Source organism: Amborella trichopoda, chromosome 7 (genome assembly GCF_054954075.1).
Source record: "Amborella trichopoda isolate Santa Cruz 75 chromosome 7, AtrichopodaSantaCruz75HAP2 v2.0, whole genome shotgun sequence".
Taxonomy (NCBI): Eukaryota; Viridiplantae; Streptophyta; class Magnoliopsida; order Amborellales; family Amborellaceae; genus Amborella; species Amborella trichopoda.
In genome coordinates this window covers 37,618,116-37,637,881 of record NC_142342.1, presented here as the reverse complement: position 1 = coordinate 37,637,881, position 19,766 = coordinate 37,618,116, and the positions used below count along the sequence as shown (strand labels likewise).

Below are 19,766 nucleotides of genomic sequence, written 5' to 3'. Positions count from 1 at the left end.
AGAGAAGGGTAAAGAAGAAACCACCTAATCACAAGAGAGAGTTAATGAGATGCAATATGGAGAGAGAGAGAGTAGAGTAGAGTAGAGAAAAGAGATAGAGAGAGAGAGAGAGGAGGGGAGGGTAGGGATTGAGAAAGAAAGGGGTTGAGGGGGAGGTTGTGAGAGAGTGGGGTAGAGAAAGAGAGAGAGAAAGGAGGGGGTGTGAGAGGGGGTAAAAGAGAGAGGGAGGGGGAGGGGGAGGGGGAGGGGGAGGGGAAGGGGGGAGAGAGAGAGAGAGAGAGCGTGAGAGAGAGAGAGAGAGAGAGAGAGGGCGTGAGAGAGAGGGCAAAATGAGGGTGGGGGAGGGAACAGAGAGAGGAGCTATAGAGAGGTAGAGATCGATTTGAAATTTTTTTTTTTTCTGAAGTCTTCACATTCTCTTAATTTGCTTTTACCTTTTTATGTATTTTAATAATAATATCTTATAATTATTTAATAAGATATTCTATGTTAAAGTCTGTTAATTTGATGTATCAATTCTTGACCAAATTTATTGATGCATTGTTTTTGTACGAGTGTTTTCACTCTTATGTAACGTGTGACAAAATTCAAATTCACTTTGGTGCATTGTTTTATAATTCTTTTGTTTGTTTTTTTTGTTATTCATCCTAAAGTTCACATCAATCTAATTCTATCCCCTCATAATATTAATTTTTTTTGTCATAAAATAACAAGCACAACAAAGTTTAGATTCACTTTGAGATATTGGTTTATAGTTTTTTTTATTTGCTTTTTATGCTTTCATTTTGGAAGTTCACATAAATCTAATTGTGTCTCCTCCTAGCATTGTATTTCTTACTTTTGAAGTAATTGTTCATAATGTCATAATCAACTTTACGTGATCCAATATATCATAATCAACTTTCAGAGGCATTTTGGTCATTTTATTTATTGAGAATATTTTTTTAAATATTTTTTTACAGGTGCGAGTTTAAGAGAGAAGTGGATGCCCAAATTCGGTGTCAAAAGTTTTTGTAGAAAAAAATAAAAATACAATTGTGAAGAGGCATGACATTGTGATTGGGGTAATCTCAGCCGTCCATTCAAAATGGATATTTTGATAGGGGCTAGTATATAAGTTTTTTAAAGTAGGGGAAGTATAAAATGCTTGCTCATCTATAATATAAGTGTAGGTTTTTTTTTGAATTCAGAATGAATACATTCGAGAACTTAGGGGTGGCTCCAATAAGTAATAACATGAGAGAAAGTAGACTTAGGTAGGTGGACCACATGTAGCAGAAACCTAATACAATACTGGTTACAATGGCCAACTTAGTTCAAGTGGAACCCTCTAAAAATGTAAGGCTAGTCCTAAAAAGGCATGGATGGAAGTTGTTAGAAGAGATATGGGGACTTATGATTTGAATGAGGGTATGTTCTATGAGCAGTATGGCTACAACATAATTCATTCATGTAGCTGACGCGGAATAATTGGGATAAGGCTCGGAAGGTCATGATGCCATAAAATGACAAAAATATCCATAATTTTTTTCAAATAATTTGATTACTTTATTTTTATTTAATTATTTTAATATATATATATATATATATATATATATAATGGTGAAAAGTATGGACACAAAATTTAAACTGTCCTATATATAGAAAAAGGAAAAAAATTAAAATACTTGATGTGTTCTTAAAAAGTGGGATATGAACATAAAATATAAGCTATTAAGAGCGTTTTTTAAAGTTCTGAAAGGAACATTTATGTAAATTTCCCTAAAATTTCTAATTTATTTAGAAATTTCCATTTGATTGCTTATTAGATATCCCATCTATTCGGACATTTGGTATCCTCTAAAATCTCTCCCTAATCAATTTATCTATTTAAATTTAAATGGGTTTTTGCACTTCTTTCTAGTGCTTGCCTAGCTCTTCTTATTTACGCATGTGTTTGGGTGTATCTTTGACACATGACCACCCAATCTGAAAGGCCGAGGATGTGTGATTACTCGGCAGAAAACCGCTGAAAATGTGAAGATTAGGCCGAGGATGTGTGATTACTTGCCAGAAAACCGCTGAAAATGTGAAGATTAGGCCGAGGATGTGTGATTACTTGCAAGAAAACCGCTGAAAATGTGAGGAATGGTGGATGGCCCAAACAGATACATACTAGGGGCATAAGCTGGGCCATAAAATGTACAGAATGGTGGAGGGCCCCAAACTGATACATACTAGGGCCATAAAATGGGAAGAATGGTGGAGGGCCCCAAACAGATACATACTAGGCCCATCAAATGGGCCATAAAATGTGATACTAAGGGCCATAAAATGTGGCCGAATACTATTTAAATATTATTTTTTGTGTTAGTTTTTACCTAAGTTATTTTTTACAACATAGAAGTTCTACCCTCTCCTTACCATCTAGCTGTCTATTTTTGATCAAGAGAGTCACTCATCGCTTGATCTTAGATCCGATATCTTAAAGTATTTTATTTTTATTTTTTTAATACAAAATTTATGAATATGAAATTTGGTACGTGCCATCTTCTTATTGGAGAGCACATATAAAAAAAGATTAACAATAAATTTTCAATAAAAAATAATAACCAAAATACTCTTTGAAACTTTCAAGGATATTTTAGATATTTTATTTTATTGAAAAAATATTTTTTATATTTTTTTGTTTGTGCAAGTTTAATAGAAGAATGATAGTACAAAATTTGATGTTAAAATAATTTATAGAAAAAAAATTATAAATAAAACAACGTGACATTGTGATTGGGGCAATCTTAGCCCTCCATTAAAAAAAATGGACGGTTCGATAAAAAAGAGGATAGAAGTATTGGAGGTTTCATACAAAGCTTTCCCGGGTAAAAATACACAAAAGCACCCATTCGAGCCATTCCCTCTCTCTCTCTCGCCAGTCATCAACCTGTCCCTCTCTCTCGCTTGCCTCTCTCCTCTCTCTCTCTTGCCTCTCTCCTCTCTTAGCCCTCCCCTGTACCTCTCTCTTTATTACAGCATAGTATTAGGGTTTACATTGCTTTCTAAAACTAGGTTTTACAGGGTGTGAAATTGGTTGTTCTGTTGGGCCTTTTTTAAATTAGGGATTTTTGAAATCTATGGCTCTGTCTCTTTGGATGCATAGAATTAAAATGCTGTCCAAATACTTGATGATGAGTTTGATAATTTTTCCGAAATGTTTTTGTATACATTGTATGAATGTGTCCAAACATTTGGGGTATTGAAATTAGGGATTGTCCAAATCTGTGGCCCTGTCTCTTTGGATAGAGCGATTGAAAATGCTGTCCAGATACTTGATGATGAGTTTGATAATTTTTCTGAGATGTTTTTCTATAAATTGTATGATTTCTGTAAGTTTATTGAAGCCAGCATAGGATAGAATCTCTTGTTCCTTGGTCTGCAAAAATGTAGTCCAAATAATGGTACAGTTTATAATATCCTTGTTCTGCTACCCATTTTTGTGTCTTTTGCTGGTTTTTGTGTATGTTGGATTGGAGATTATTTTACTCACCTTTGGAGATTCAAAATGTTAATACTAATAGAGGTGGTAAGCTCTATAATATATGCAGTACACTCTTAAGCTTATAGACATTGACAAAAATGTCAGCAGCTTAAAAAAAGGAATGCATGATAGAGCCAAACTAATGGACAAGAATCTTCTTGTTATTCTGCTAAATTTTGTGGTAGTTTAATAGAAAAATGCCCAAATCAATGAGCCCTCCATTTTTGGCGCTATGTAAGAAGCTGTGTTTTGAAAAATATGCAATAATCGAACCAGAATCCCCCAATTCGACATGGCAACAGTGGGTGAGCTATTTGGTATTTGGATGGCCAGGAATGGCCCAAGACCCCCACCGATTTTCAAAATTTTTGTTATTATATTTTCCTGACTCCCCATGGATTTGTTAATCCTGATCAACCCAGCGGGTAATTGATTTGGCCTTCAACTCCGGCAAATTTCTCTTGTTGCCTGAATTGACACTAGTAACTATGTACTATTCTCTAGGTGATTGCTTTTGCATCATGTAACAATCTAACTAATATGTTGTAACCATTGGTCAGGGCTTGGGTTACGAAGGCGTAAGGAGGCTTTTGGGGTTGAGGCATACGACTAGTACAGTTTGGGATGGGCTTCCTCCACATATATCAGATCTTCTGTTGTCATTTCTGATGCTGTATAAACCGAATGTAAGATGTATCTCTTGATGTGATCTGTTTGTCCTTTAGATCTGTCAAGAATGTCTTGTTCTACTAGAATTATAAAAGTGTGGCACTAATGGTCTAGTCTCATGAAGACAGCTCTCAAACATTATTTGCAACACATGTGCATGCTTTTTTTCATGACAAGTTTTGTATTAATTCCCAGTTTTTTGTTTTCGCGATGAAGCTGTTAATAACTGAGCATAGATGGATCTTTTCTTGATTTTTAAAAGCATTTGGATACTAATATTAGTTTGGATACTAATAGTAATTTGTTGGTAGCTAATCATCTGAATAAATAAACAAAAACAGAATGAAGTTTTTGAAGTTGTGTTTGTCACTTACTGTTGTGGTAGACATTGAACTCACTGTCCTTCATGACGTACTATGATATATCATGTTGTTATTCTTCATACAGGTGAAAACGTAATAGTTCTTTATGTCATCATTATTCTTCTGAGCATCAAGATTGAATTCTACCCATCCATATCTCTTAAGTGTACTTGAATTGCTTATGCAACTTGGCTTTCGATTTGATATTGTTCATATAGAAAACACATATCTCACATGCCTTTTTTCAATTGTTAGTAATCATGAACTCTGAAACATTATTGTAACACGCTCATGCATGTGCACACATGTTTCCTCAAAGGAAAACGAAAAGAAAAAACCTCAAAAAAAAAAAAATCGTGCACACACATAATTCTGCTTTGTTTATGGATATTTTGTGTTGTTCATTGTTTATGGACAACAAAGTTAGCCCGCAGAACCTGAAAATTGGATGTAGGTCAAGACCTTTTCAGCCAGTCAGGATATCATTAGCTTCCACAAACAATGGAGGATAACCAAGGCACGAATGTCCGCGTTGCCACTTACTATGTAATTCAAGTACATCAAATTCTCCAGTCAAGTCTGGAAGAATGTACTATTGGTGTCCAGGGTGTCGTTTTTGTTAAGTGGTGCGACAGATATGTAGAAGGGCTGAACTACAAGGTGAACTTGAGGCATCGTAACATGCAACAAAGGAATCAATCACAAGCATCGCAAGAACATCCCATGGTCCCTTCTTGATCGAAAGTATGTTTTGAAATCAGTGCACTGCTCCCTCCCCCTCTTCCTAAACCATTATTCAGAGTGAAACAATTCATGATGAGATCAAACTCAGATACATCGATCATAGTCTCGAACTATACACTCTTTCCCAACATCACAAGTCAATAGCATCAAATTGAATTCACACATTCTTGAGCAGCATTATACAACCATTACCCAAGTCTTTCCACATTTCCCAAATCAAGTGAATGCAAATAGAGGAAGTAAAAAGGAAAGGAGAAATCATTAACATACAGAAGGACGAGGTTTCTAGGTGGCCAGCCCTCATATAGTAGAAATGCGGGCTTCGCAAGAGATATATTTTTTAAATGTAATTTGATCATAAATTTTAGAGAATATATAATCTTTAACATGGAATATGAATTTTTTTTTTTGAAAACTAGAAATAATAATTATATTAAGAAAACATTTGGACCGTTAGTTACACTTATTTTTAGATGCACCACCTATTTGCATCCATATATAATAGATGCTTTATACCTTTGGACCACATATTGTAAAAATGTGGTCTAGCCTATAAAAATGCGGTCTAGCCCGCATGAAACAATTTTCCCACACAGAAAACTCAAAAATCCCAAAGCAACAATCCTTATAGAAAACTTTGGAAACACCCACAAAATTCAAACCCAAGGAATGTTAGCGTATGGATATCTTTTTAGTATTGATATACATCATTATGAATACATATCAATACAGATATGTACCTGTATAGGTATATATCTCTTAATGAGGTGTCTCTTGATTATGATAAGATTATTTAGTAAGTATCCATAACCGTTGGTATTTATTTTTAATTGTTACTGGCCGTATATTTATACGGAATCTTGTATATTCTTGATTAATTAATAAAGAGAGTTCTCTGCAGTATTTTGAGTTTCTAATAAGGAATACAACAAAGAAGACTTGGAAGGAAAAATCTCAACATTCATCTCCAAAGAGACAAAGCCATAGATTTCAAAAATCCCTAATTTAAAAAAGCCGCCACATAACTTCCAATTTCAGATCCTCTAAAACCTAGTTTTAGAAAACAATATGAACCCTAACATTATGTTGTAAGAGAGAGAGAGAGAGAGAGAGAGAGAGAGAGAGAGAGAGAGAGAGAGAGAGAGAGAGAGAGAGAGAGAGAGGAGATTGTACCTTGTTCGTGATTAAGAGAGAGGAGCCGCAAAGAGGTGGTCTCCGTTGTCTCTGTGGGACAACAACCACAAATAAAGGTGGTGATGAGAGGAGAGAGAGAGAGAGATAGAGAGAGAGATGGAGGGAGGGAGAGGAGAGAGGCCGTGAGGGAGAGGAACAGCTCTGTGGCTTTTGTGTGTGTGTGTGTGTGTGAGAGAGAGAGAGAGAGAGAGAGAGAGAGGGGGAGGGAGAGGAGAGAGGTCGTGAGGGAGAGGAACAACTCTGTGGCTGGTGTGAGAGAGAGAGAGAGAGAGAGAGAGAGGTGCAGGGGAGGGCCGTGAGAGAAGAGAGGCTATGAGGGAGAGAGAGAGAGAGTAGAGAAGGTGTAACGGAGAGGGAGAGGGAGAGAGGTTCAGAAGAATTGCATGGAGAGGGAATGGTTTTAACGGTCCTTTGAGGCCATTTCTTTTGTGTGAGAGAAAGAGGGATAGGTTGTATAAGGACCATTGTTAGAGAGACATATAAAGAGGGACTGGTTGTACGAGGACCATTGTTTGGGGACTGAGGTCATTATGGGATGAGAGTAAGGAAGTTAGTCGGTGAGTAAAATTTAAATTTGAACTCGAGATTAGAATCGAATTATTTTATACTGGAAGGAAAAAAATGAGACATAATAAGTAGGCAATACTTAAAAGGGCAAGGGGTAGGTCTAAAATGACATGTTTGGAAGTAGTGAGAAAAGATATTGGGACTTATGGCAGTAAAGGGTAGGCCCAAAAGGACATCTTTAAAAGTAGAGAGAAAGATATTGGGACTTGTGGCCTCACCAAAGGTATGACCATTGAGCAAAATGGCGGATTGGGATTCGTGTAGACCCCAAATAGTTGGGCAAAGGATTTGATCGTGATGATGATGATAAATAGACAAGACCCCTTATCTTTATAAGCCCAAGCAATATTGGAGATTATAACAATATAAAAACAAAAAAAAAAATTGTTAGAGAGATCCAGGAGTTGTATTTTAAATTTTATTTTGACTATAAAATGAATTTAATGGATAATAAATACTTAGATATGAGACAACTTTTCAGCATTTACATATTTTTTATAAAATAATGAAAAACCACAATGAAAATACCACTATTTTTTAGAAGCCTAAAGACTTAAATTTTAAAGATATTTTAGTGATCTTTTGTAATTTTTTTTCAGGCCAAAACTGGATGATCCGGCTAATTCTCTGTTCTGGGTCGCCGTTCCGACCCGATGTTTGAGGTGGTGAATCCGCATCACTTATCCAATTTTAAAGCCATACTTTCTCTTTAACTAAAAAGCTTAGCCAATTAAGTGGAGTAGGCTGTTGGTTTGGATAGCCGACACCAAACAGTTGGAGAAAAGGCTCTGATGATGATGAGGCGGTTTTAAAAAGAACTTTCAATATTGGGCTCCCTTACTTCTTGGGAACTTGATACACATGCTCCATGCTGCTATGAGGGTATCCTATTCTCTCTAGCACATGTTATTGAGGCCCATCGAGAAAACTAAACTCAATGTAAATGATTCTCATTTCCTTCTCGTTTAAATATCCTGTCAACACCCTCTCTCTCCCTCTCTAGCACAACATGCCCTCCAAGTTCTCAGCGTCTCTGTCTTTAGAGGCCTCCAAAGGGGTGGAGAAACTCATGAGCAATGGCACCAACTCTCTATCTCTCACCCCCAATTTCATTGTGCCTCCTGATATGAGGCCACAACTCTCAGAGGTCTCCACTTGTGAAACCATCCCTCTTATCGATCTTAGTCTTCTTCATGCCCATGACAATACAACAGGACGAGCTGAAATTATCAGGCAGATTTCTACAGCTTCTCAAGATTATGGATTCTTTCAGGTCCTCTCTCTCTCTCTCTCTCTCTCTCTCTCTCTCAATGTATCAGGTTCACCTAAGTGTGGCAACGGCTTGACCGGCCTTGGCCCTTGGCCCTTGCCCAGCCCTTGTCCCCATAGTGCTTGGGCCACGCCAAAAACAAATGAAAAAAAAAAAAAAAAAAAAAAAAAGAGAAAAAGAGGATCGACAGGGCCAAACCGGGCTAGCACTGCCCTATCCCGACCCTCGTGTTCTAATTGTGGCCCGGGCCCTACTTTTTTAAGGGTTGGGAGGTGATCTTGCCCGGAAGCGGTTTAGAGGCACCCGTATCCTGTATTGTTTTAGTTAACTTAACGAGTTATACTTGCACCCAAGTGTGAGGGTGTGGGATTCGGATATTGAGTCCACCGCCACTCTATTCTGGCGTGCCCTGCCTATTGCCTACCGTGTACCCTTAATTTGGCTTTTTTTTTTTTTCCTTTCGCTAACTCTTTTAACAGATTGTGAACCATGGGGTGTCAGAGGAGTTGAAGGAAAGCATGCTCCATGTGGCAAAGGAATCCTTTGAGATGCCAATAGAAGAGAGGGCAAAGTTTTATTTGGAGGACCCAAAAAAGCAAACTAGGGTTTCAACGAGCTTTAACATAAACAGGGATAGGGTTCGAGTCTGGAGAGATTATTTCAGGCATCCATGCTATCCATTAGAAGACTACATCGACTCTTGGCCTCAGAAGCCTGAAAATTACAGGTATTTTTTCTGAATTTTGCAACTAAATTGTATGTGATCAATTATTTTAGGGTGTGGTTTGTATAGAGCTGAGGCTCTAAACAATCAAAGTAAAATGCACCTTCAAATAATGTCGAGAAATGTAGTTTCAATACTAGAAATCTTTGTGATAGCCTTAAAATATATTTTCATCCTTAATTATAAAATTTAAAGCTTCAAAAATAGTGTTGATCGAGCAGCTATATAAAAACTTGAAAATCTAGAAAATTGACGGTCCAAAAATGCATTACAAGATGCACTATTTCCAAAACTTGAAATCCATTTTTTTTCTCATGTCCATGCATCTTGACGTCGAGATTATCACTTTGAGGATACTTGGGTATCAAAATAACTTCTTCTAGTGAAACTTTTTGAGGTGGGCTCTAATTTGATTGTTTAGAGCCTCGGCTCTATATAAACCTTGTCAAATAGCAGATAGACTATAATTTCCCTCATCTGTTTTTTACTATTTTTCGCGATAATTTGAGTTCCACCAAGTGCATTGAGTGCCCATTAAGCACGTTAGGGACAGCCTACCCATATTGGTAGGATGACAAGGACAACTCTTGATATGTTGTGGAAAACTTTTGTGTTTTCCCATACTGGTAGGATGACAAGGACAACTCTTGATATGTTGTGGAGAAAATTTGTGTTTTCTTGAATGTTATGTTGGAGTTTTGGTGGGAATGGAACTCTAGACGTTATAAGCTAAGGCCAAGCTGCCCTAGATGGTACTTTTGACACTATGTTGCAACCTCAACAAGCACTTGGATAATGTTATTGGTTGGATCACTCATTTGAGAAATTTTCTAGTCCTCAGTTTGCGCTGAAAACATGCAGGGAATCTCATTGAGAAACATAATCCTTAGTACAAATAGATCTCTCCAAGTCCTAATGTCTTTAATGGCAGCACAAATCGGTCTATCCACGCTCCGATAGCTCATCCCTTTTTTGAAATCCACTCCTATGATCATTGTTATTAAGATCCAATTAGACCGCCTAGTTTGACTTGTTAACTTTGTCAGTCTATTCTAAAACGAAAATTGAGTCTGGTTGAAAATTAATCAAAACTGATGTTTGACCAATTGTGTCCTATAAAACCATGATAAGTTAGGCTGGTTAAATAAATTTGAGTAATTTTTTTTTGTAATATGTTTTATATTTTTAAATTACGTTTTATTCTTTGAAAACACAATTTAACATATAAGATTTGCGATTGGTTTTGACTCGATCGAACCCTAACAGGTTTGTGGCCCCTCTGAACTCAATCACATTACCAATGATATCCCCCAACTTTTGAAAAAATCCTTGCTTCTATAAAAGGAAACATATACAAATATACTGTTTATTTTTAGTACAATAAGGTCACAATCATTGATGTCTGTCAAATTTCATATCAAATAATTGTGAGTGTGTCATTCATTAAAGGACCCGGTTTCTATGTGGCCAAGCCCGTATATGTAGAAATGCGGGCCTGTTAATAAATCTAGTTTTGAGATGGATTTTTGGACTTAATTTTTAAGGATATGTAATCTCTAACATGGAATATGAAAAAATAAGTAAATTTTAAAAACTAGAAATAATAATTCTAGTAAGAAAACATTTGAACCATTAGTTTCCATTGTTTTTAGATGGAACACCTACTTGCATCCATCTTTAATATGTTTTACACTTTTTGGACCACATATATAGTCATGTGGTCATGAAACAATTATCCTTCATTAAACTCAAAATTCAAAATAAAAATTTTCGAATTTTTAACACATCCCAATCCATCTAATTTGACATCTAATGGCTAAGAGCAATTATGACTTTCTTGTAAGAAACATAAATAGTCATGTAGTATACAAACCCTTTGAAAAAACTTGTACTTGTTTCTTTCTCCCGTAGATAGAATTTAAATTATTGGCTAAGAGCGGGTTCCCATTGACCTTTTTACCTTAAGCAATCCTAGCCGTCCGATATTAATCAAACGGTACAGGAAAAGTTCCCCACCTTGAGGAATGAGTCTTCTTTAAGTAATCCATGCAGCCATTAACTATTTCTAAAAACGAATGGGGCCTATGTTCCCCGCTAATCTACAAAAAAAAAAAAATCTGAAAAGTGGAAGGCCTGCTTTATTTGAAGTGCACAACTTTCATCGAAGCGTAGAAGAATAGTGATATTTCCACCCTTTTTTTTTTCTGCTTTTCATTTTGTTTTCTTTTTTCTGAATGTTTGTTCATTTTATTTCTTTTTTTAGGTAGTTGTCCACCTCACTTCATTTCATCTTCTCATTTAATTATAGCGATAAGATTGATCCTTTTGGATTTATATTGAATGGGCGCGCCTGCTCTTTCTGTCATTTAATTTGGATTTATATTGAATGGGCAGATACTCCTTCTGTCATTTAAGTTGGATTTATATTGAATGGGCAGTTGCTCCTTCTGTCATTTACCAGGACATGACGTGGGTATTATCATGGCTATACTTTTGGAGGGTAATTTTTTATAGGGTGGGTAATTTTATATAGGGTGTGGTTTCTATAAGGTTGCAACTTTAAACAATCCAATTAAGGCGCACCTTTAAATTTTATCATAAGATATAATTTTAGTGTAAACAATTATTAGGATTATTAGAAATTCTATTTTCATATCTAATTGTAAAGTTTTAAATTTAAAAAATGGTTAAAATCAAGTAGATCTATAAATATATGAAAATCTAAAAAATGGACGATCTAGATAATGTGTTGCAAGAAACACTATTTCTGGAAATTAAATTATTATTATTTTCATATTCATTAATCTCGATGTTGAGATGATCGATTAGAGGCTTTTTCAACATTAAAACAATATTTTCCTATGGATTTTTGAGGTGCTTATGTCATTCTAGTTGCAACCTTGTATAAACTTTTTCCTTTTATATATGGATAAGGTTTATACAATGTGTCAACGTTATATGGCGGTGTTGGAAAAGTATGCTAGTTAGCTCGGACTTGCTGAGTTACTTGATGGCCTGAGCTTGAGTTGTCCCGTTCTAATTTGGGTTTATCAAAATTTTTTAAAAAATTATAAAAATTTTTAAAAATAAAAAATCTATTTGTAATATGTTTTTCTTATGTTTTGTATCATTTTGGCAAAGATTAGAAAGTATTTTGGCCATGAATTTTTATATTTTTCTATCTTTTTGAGAAAATTTTGATAATATCCCTAGTCACAAACTAATTTTTCATAAACTATTTTTCGCTAATTTTTTAACCGCATTTAGATGTGTTTTGTTTAATTTTACTTTATTTTTGTTTTTTAGCTTTTTTTTTCTACCACAGTACTCAGCCAGCCCTACACTGCGCGAGTTACTCGGACTCGAGCCGAGTACTCGGTTTGGGCAAGGGTCGAGTACTCGCCCCAAGTAGTGGTTTCAAACATTGTTATAAGGCACAAGTGGCAAGGTGCCCCTCAAAAATTAGGAGTGTTTTTTTTTTTAATTGTCAAAAATTTATCAGTGTTATGAAATTATCTAAAATAATCATCTCCACCTCAAGATATATGTTTAGGAAGGGGAAAAAATAATATCAAGTCGTAAAACAGTATATTCTTATAATATAATTTAGGCAATTCATTTTTAAGATTTTGAAGTATTCATAGATCTTCTCAATCTGCATAATTTTTGGAGCTTTAAATTTTATATTTAGGGATCAAAACAGATTTTCAAGTTATTGTACAAGTTTTGACACCAAAACTACATGTTCCGACATGTTTTGGGGTTGCAATATATATATATATATATATATATATATATATATCATCATCATCATCATTATCATCATCATCATTTTAGCCTTTTTCCAATTAATTGGCGTCGGCTACATGAATCCCGGTTTTTCATTCTGCTCTATTAAAGGTCATATCTTCAGGGAGGTCATAAGTCCCATATCTTTTCAGACTATTTCTAACCATGCCTTTTTGGGTCTACCCTCTTCCCTTTTCAGTCCCTCCACTTAAACTAACTCGCACCTCCTAACAGGTGTTGTACTTGGTCTGTGCCACACATCGCCAGCCCACCTAAGTTTACTCTCTTTCATTTTATCGCTTATTGGTGCCACACCTAAATTCTCTTGAATAGATTCATTTCGAATTTTATCCCTTCTTGTCTTGTCACTCATCTACCTCAACATCCTCATCTCCGCTACACTCATTATATGGGTATATTGTTTTTGTCTGCCCAACGTTCAGCCCCACAGAGCAAAGCTGGTTTCACTGTTGTCCTATGGAATTTACCCTTCAGCCTCATTGGTATGCAGCGATCATATAAAATTCCAGTTGCACATTTCTATTTCGCCCACCTAGCTCTAATTCTATATGTGACATCTTTCTCGATCTCTCTATTTTCCTAGATTATCGACCCAAGATATCGAAAGTGTCTTTTGTGCTTCCTGGCCATTAATCTTAATTACTTCCTCATCTCTACTCCTATTATTACTAAACTTGTACTCCATGCACTCTGTCTTAGTTCGACTAATTTTAAAACCTTTGGATTCTAGATCGTCCATCCAAATTTTTAACTTTGTGTTGATGCTATTGCGGGTCTCATCAATCAAAACTATGTCATCTGCGAACAACATGCACCATTAGAGGTCAGTTTTATTATTGTCTCTAGTTATATTTGTATTTTTAATGAAAAGTATACAATGAGAAAATTTATCTTTCATACAAGGTGGTCACAACTAATCTTGACCATTAGATGTGAGATTAGATGGCTGCATTTATTCCATTGATCAAACTCAGACATCAAAATAATTTTTCTTGAACTTTGTGACACACTCAAGCTATTAGATTTCACATCGGATGGTTATAAGTAATTGTGACCTCTTTGTATCAAAGGTAAATGGTATCACTATATACAATCCCATTTTTTATTTACGTTGAAATTAATTTTTTTAGTCTTAACTTGGGACCCAGTGTAAACAAACCATACAAGTCAGGCCGCGACATCTCCCATTCAAATATGGGCGTACATTGATAATCTCATTAAGCGAGGGAAGATAATTATGAATGTGTGCGAATGTGTAAGGCAGATTGAGGTGCACCTGTTTATTCATTGCCCGTTCATATCCAAAGTTTGGTGGTGGTGTTTTCAGATGATGGGGATAAACATAACTTTACCACAATATGTGTTGGATATGATTGTTCAAATGGATGTGCTTTTACCGAAAATTGGAGGCGATATTTGGAAAATTTTGTGGGGAGTAATACCATAGGAGGTATGGTTGGAGAAAAATCGGAGAACTTTTGAAGGGGTGGTTTGGAGTTTTGAAAGGGTGTTGAACAATATCAAGCTTTCACTCTGGTCTTGGTTGTCCGTCACAAAGGTAGGAAGGGGAATATCTAAGGCTGATGTGATGATTAACCTACATAACCTATTTCAATTGTGCCTAAAAATTGGCCATGTGCAGGGTAGAAGCCACCAAACCAAGGTATCTTAAAGTTGAGTTTTGATGGCAGTTCTTTAGGTAATCCAGACCCAACTGGCTTTGGTGGAGTGGTACGTGATTGGCAAGGAAATGTAATAGTGGCTTATGCAGGTCTACGTGGAGTGGCTACGACTAACCATGCTGAGCTCCTATCTTACATGATTTAAAATTACTAGTGGCCAAAAACTTTGGAGGTGGTTATATCATTGAAGGGGATTCAATGAATGTGATAAAATGGTGTCAGAGAGAGCAACGTTTCCCTTGGCAACTCAAACTAGTTGATCTACAAATCTTCAATTTGATGGCTGTGCTGATGTTATCCTTAGCACATGTGTATAGGGAGGCAAATGATATGGCTGATTCAATGGCCAAGAGAGGTGTAGAGTTAGCGTTTTTTATGATATCTGATAATGTAGAAACTCTGCTGTAACTTGCTCTTATTTAAAAAAAAAAAAAAAAGAAAAAAAGAAAAAGAAAAAGAAAAAAAGTGTACAGTGAACAATAACTCTCTCGGGCGAAACAACTACTTGGGAAGTATTTTTTAGTCCAAGTTTTTGGATCTAAGCATCACAAGATGCTTATTATCGAAGAATAACTATTTGGATTTTTGACTGTAGATCTTTTCCCCAAATCGTGGATGGATCATGTGCAATCTTGGGATGTAACCCTTTGACATGTAGAGAGTGAGATTTTTGTTTAGGTTGGTTCATAGGTTCTAAAGACTAGATCCCAAAATTTGAGATATACTTCCACAAGACTAGAAAATCTTTTGTAAATGCATTTGAAAAATCCCATCGTTTTTCTTTTAGGCAAGCTTTCTATACTTCCCCTATTGTATAAAATTTTTATACTTCCCCTAGCCAACCGTCTATTCTGAATGGACGGTTGAGATGACCCCAATCACAATGTCACATCTTTACATTATTTTATTTTTATTTTTTTACAAATTATTTTGACACCAAATTTTGGGTGTCCACTCCTCTCTTAAACTCGCATTTTAAAAAAAAATAAAAAAATAATCTCAATAAAATAAAGTGACCAAAATATCTCTGAAATTTTGAAATGGTATTTTGATTATTATGTTTTATTGAAAAATTATTTTTAACATGTTTTTTAGGTGTGCCTCATTGAGATGATGGCATATACCAAATTTTATTTTCATACAATTTGTACAAATAAATAAACATAAAATACTTTATCTTAGATCAAATTGTTAGTGGCTCATTTGATCTAAATTGAATGGTTGGATTAGGGGTATGTAACTTCTATGTTGTAGGGGAAGTATAGAAACCTTTTCATTTTTCTTTTTTTGAATGTTTGTACAATATACTTCCTACCATGATCGTGTATTGATCCAGCTAGAAATAAAACAGGAGAGAGCATGAGCCATAATACAATAAATAAAGCATTAAATACACACCCCCAAGAGGAACGGGTATGACAAATTGAAATCCACTATACCTATGAAAGTTACATAAAAAACTTTGGGATATAGAGTTATCTCTCTCACCATCGACAAAATCCAGTTGAGTAAATCCTTTTAGAAGGATATAGATTTATCTCTCTCACTGTAGTCAAAATCTAGTCAAGTAAATCCTTTTAGACGCGCTCGATCGGTACGACCCGCCGATCTCTCATCTCAATTCTATAGCTAAACCATTGTCCAGGAAACCCAAAATCAATCTTCATGGGAACCTTCTCTACAAGAAACCAGCCTCTTAATCTACAAGAGGCACATCCATGGTGTTTTTTCTTGTAGGAAGCTCTTTGCTCTCTAAAGGGAGGCCTTGAGGGCCTTGCCGTTGATGTAGAGGAAGCCTTGCCTCTCTCTATAGAAGAAGCCACTTTTCCCATATGGTGACCCAAATAGGGCACTTTTATCTCTCATACCATATATATATATATATATATAAGGTTAGGAGTCCACACTAAATAGGAAACTTCTTATAAGTGTTACATATATTTCAATTCCATAGATATAAGGTTAGGAGTCCACACTAAATAAGAAACTTCTTATAGGTGTTACATATATCTCAAGTATATCCTAGAGTCTTAATCTTTTTGAATTTATATTTCTTTTAGGAAATTTATCAATATCAATCTCAATCCCACATAATATGATATTTTCTTATGTGAGTGATTTTGGATATTTACCATGTCCAACAATTTTTTTTTTTTTTTTTTTTTGAATGTTTGTACGACCATCATTTTATTTATTTATTTATTTTTTAAGTAAAATTCAATGGACATGAATTGGATTTTCTGACTCAAAGGTTTGCAAAACCTATCTGATTCACCTTACTAATAACACTTTCTTTGATGTGTAATTGTTTTTAAAAAAAAAAAAAAAAAAAATCTGATTCTTATTAAAAAATAAAAACACAAAACCTGGTTCTAATTATCCATGAATGTATAATTTGCGCTTATGATTGGAGGATGTTAGTAATTATGTATAAGAAAATTAATCTGTTTTAATTGAAAATCGTACACGATCCTAGGTATTGCATTTTTATAAATATTTAAAATTTCTATGTTATTATCAAGTGTGTTCCGTGCCAGGCCCTACCAAACCCATTTATAGTCCTAATGCCACATTGGCCATTTAGAATGAAATCACGATAAATTCTTTTACTTTAATAAAGCGTGGAAAATGCATGTAGAGCATCTGAAACTTACTGTACGCCAGCACTAAATAAGTATACTTGGCACTTGATAATTTTTGCCCAACAAAACTGCAAAAGTTATCATGCAAAATTAAGTGCCTTTGACCACACTCGGTGCTTAAGCGGTGATGTAGATCAGAATTGACTCATCCGAATTGAGAATTGGTCCGGGTGATGGTGTAAAATATTGGGAATCAAACAGTTTCCCTTATAAACGTACCAATTCTTCGACAGAACCGTCCGGTTTTGTCAAAGAACCAATACAAATTGGCTCCATATATTTTTAATTTTTTATTTTTCTAATCATTGAACTGGTCGGTTTTGTCTGGTTCCAACCAGAACTAGTCCAGTTAAATTTTTTTTAAAATTTTTTTCTAGATTGCCATAATGCAACTTAACAAATTTTTTTCAACTCTTTTAACTGGCCAGTTCCACCCTAATGTAAAAATGGATTTGTGTCTACTGAGAGAAATAATGGGTTTGAAGTGAATAGGGACAACTCTTGATTCCGAGAGAAAATTCCGCCTAATTAAGTACATAATCCAATCCGGATCGGTGATTTTCAAACCCTAGCAACAACCAAGAAGAGAATTGGGCCTATGGCATAGCACAGTAGCGTTCTAAGTCCAATCAATGACTGTGTTCTAAAGTCTAAACAAAGGCATCGTGTTCTAAACTAAGGTTGAAGTTGCATTTGGGAAATGGCTCTATATCAAATATAGAGCCATAACACCACTTAACAAAAAAGAAAATGAAGAACAATAATATTGTTTAAAAACAAAGAGTAGTGCAATAACACCATCTACCAAAGGTCAAAAATTTATATAAGTTATAAACTTTTTGCTATAAAAGTAAAGTACACATCAAGAACATACCATAAGGTTGTCACAACACTAGAAAACCGTCTAATTGATCATCTCGATATTGAGCTGCATGGATATGGCAGAAAAAGGTTTTTAAGTCCTAAAATGGTGAGTCCTATAGCATATTATCTGAAGCGTCTATTTTTCAAGATTTTTAAGTGTTTGTATATCTACTCGATCTATATTAACTTTAGAGCTTTTAGTTTCATAATTAGAGGTTCAATTGATTTTTATGCCATCATAGGGATTTCCAAAAAGGAAAAGATGGGATAGCAATCCCTTAATGAACTTGTAATTATAGGTTTTGGATTCAAACTGAGCTCACTTTGTGTAGAATGTCAACAGAAGGACTTAAAAGACTATTTAATCCTTTCTTTTGTAGGGAAGTAGCTGGCAAATACTCTACAGAGGTGAGATTGTTGATATTGAAGCTCTTGGCTCTCTTATCTGAAGGACTTGGAGTGGATCCTAATTACTTAAACCAGAAATTAGGAGAGAAGCCTAATCAAGTGCTGCTCATAAATTACTATCCACCATGTCCAAATCCCGATTTGACCCTCGGTATCGCAGGCCATTCGGATCCCAACGCAATTACAGTTCTTCAGCAAGGTGAAGTAGGTGGTTTGCATGTTTTCAAAGATGGAAAGTGGTTTGCTATCGAGCCCGTGAAAAATGCTTTCGTGGTTAACATAGCAGATCAGTTGGAGGTAATTGCAATACCGAATTCTAGTTTCCTATCATTTAGTGATATCTATCTTAACCTTAGGAGAACCTGCTGTTCATGAAATAAATTCTCTCTCTCGAACATTGTCTTCAAAAGTGAACACTTTTATTACTTGTACATTTCTTTATTTTAAGAGGTCTTTGACTCTTTTTGACCTAAAATTTTTCAAAAACTAAAATGTAGCTCATATTTCGCAATGATAATATAATATGATCAATGATCCTATGAGATCCTCCCACACCCATGCGTGTAGGACCCCAAAGGATCACCATTAAATTTGACATAGATCTCTAGAAAAGTTATCACATGAGTGTGAGACTTGACTTTTCTAGAGATCTGTGTCAAATTTAATGGTGATCCTTTGGGGTCCTATACACATGGGTGTGGGAGGGAATCACAAGGTCATTTCTCATATAATATAAAGAAAACAAATCGAATGTTTACGTTTCATAAGTCTAGATGGATTTAAAGTTCAGTTTTAAAAAGATTCCTGGAAAATAACATTTTTCTTTTAGGGGCTACCAAGATGGGATACTAGAAACCAGATTGCATAATAATATGAGTGTCTTTGTGTGTGTTGTTCAGGTTATTAGCAATGGGAGGTTCAAAAGCGTGCTGCATCGTGCAGTTACAAACTCCATGGCTGCTCGAATCTCCATACCAATGTTTTATGCTCCCTTTGTAGATGCAATTATCGAGCCTGCAGAGGAACTAGTGAGTGAAGAGACCCTTGCAATTTACAGAAGCTATAAATTTGGTGAGTTTTTCAATATGCTTTGGAATGAATCTGCAACTAGGAAGATTATCCTTGAGCACTACAAGGTTCATCATTAGTGACTTGTTTACCAGATAATATGTAGAGCTGGAGACTCAACTTGAATAACCAAGTCTTGCTCTAAAAGTTGTTAAAATTAAACATTGTGCTCAAATGCAAGGTTATGTCTTTTAATTTTAGGAAAAGTATAGAATGAGACCATTTACTTTTGGTACAAGGTGGTCACATTA

At 35.3% G+C, this 19,766-nt stretch overlaps 1 protein-coding gene across 5 annotated transcripts in view; it reads left to right on the top strand.

Annotated features, from left to right (window-relative positions):
* Positions 1–2,878: 2,878 nt before the first annotated feature.
* Positions 2,879–19,766, top strand: part of LOC105421165 (protein DMR6-LIKE OXYGENASE 1-like) — a 31,124-nt gene continuing 14,236 nt past the window's right edge. For 2 of the 5 annotated variants that reach the window (XM_020671768.2, XM_020671770.2), the window contains exons 1-5: positions 2,881–4,197; positions 7,647–8,320; positions 8,797–9,044; positions 18,420–18,744; positions 19,347–19,518. In XM_020671768.2, the coding sequence (XP_020527427.1) occupies positions 8,057–8,320; positions 8,797–9,044; positions 18,420–18,744; positions 19,347–19,518 (1,009 nt within the window). In that variant the 5' untranslated portion in view covers positions 2,881–4,197; positions 7,647–8,056. Of the gene's footprint in view, positions 4,198–7,646; positions 8,321–8,796; positions 9,045–18,419; positions 18,745–19,346; positions 19,519–19,766 lie in introns of all 5 variants that reach the window. The other 3 variants (XM_088872953.1, XM_088872955.1, XM_088872954.1) reach the window with 3 other exon arrangements.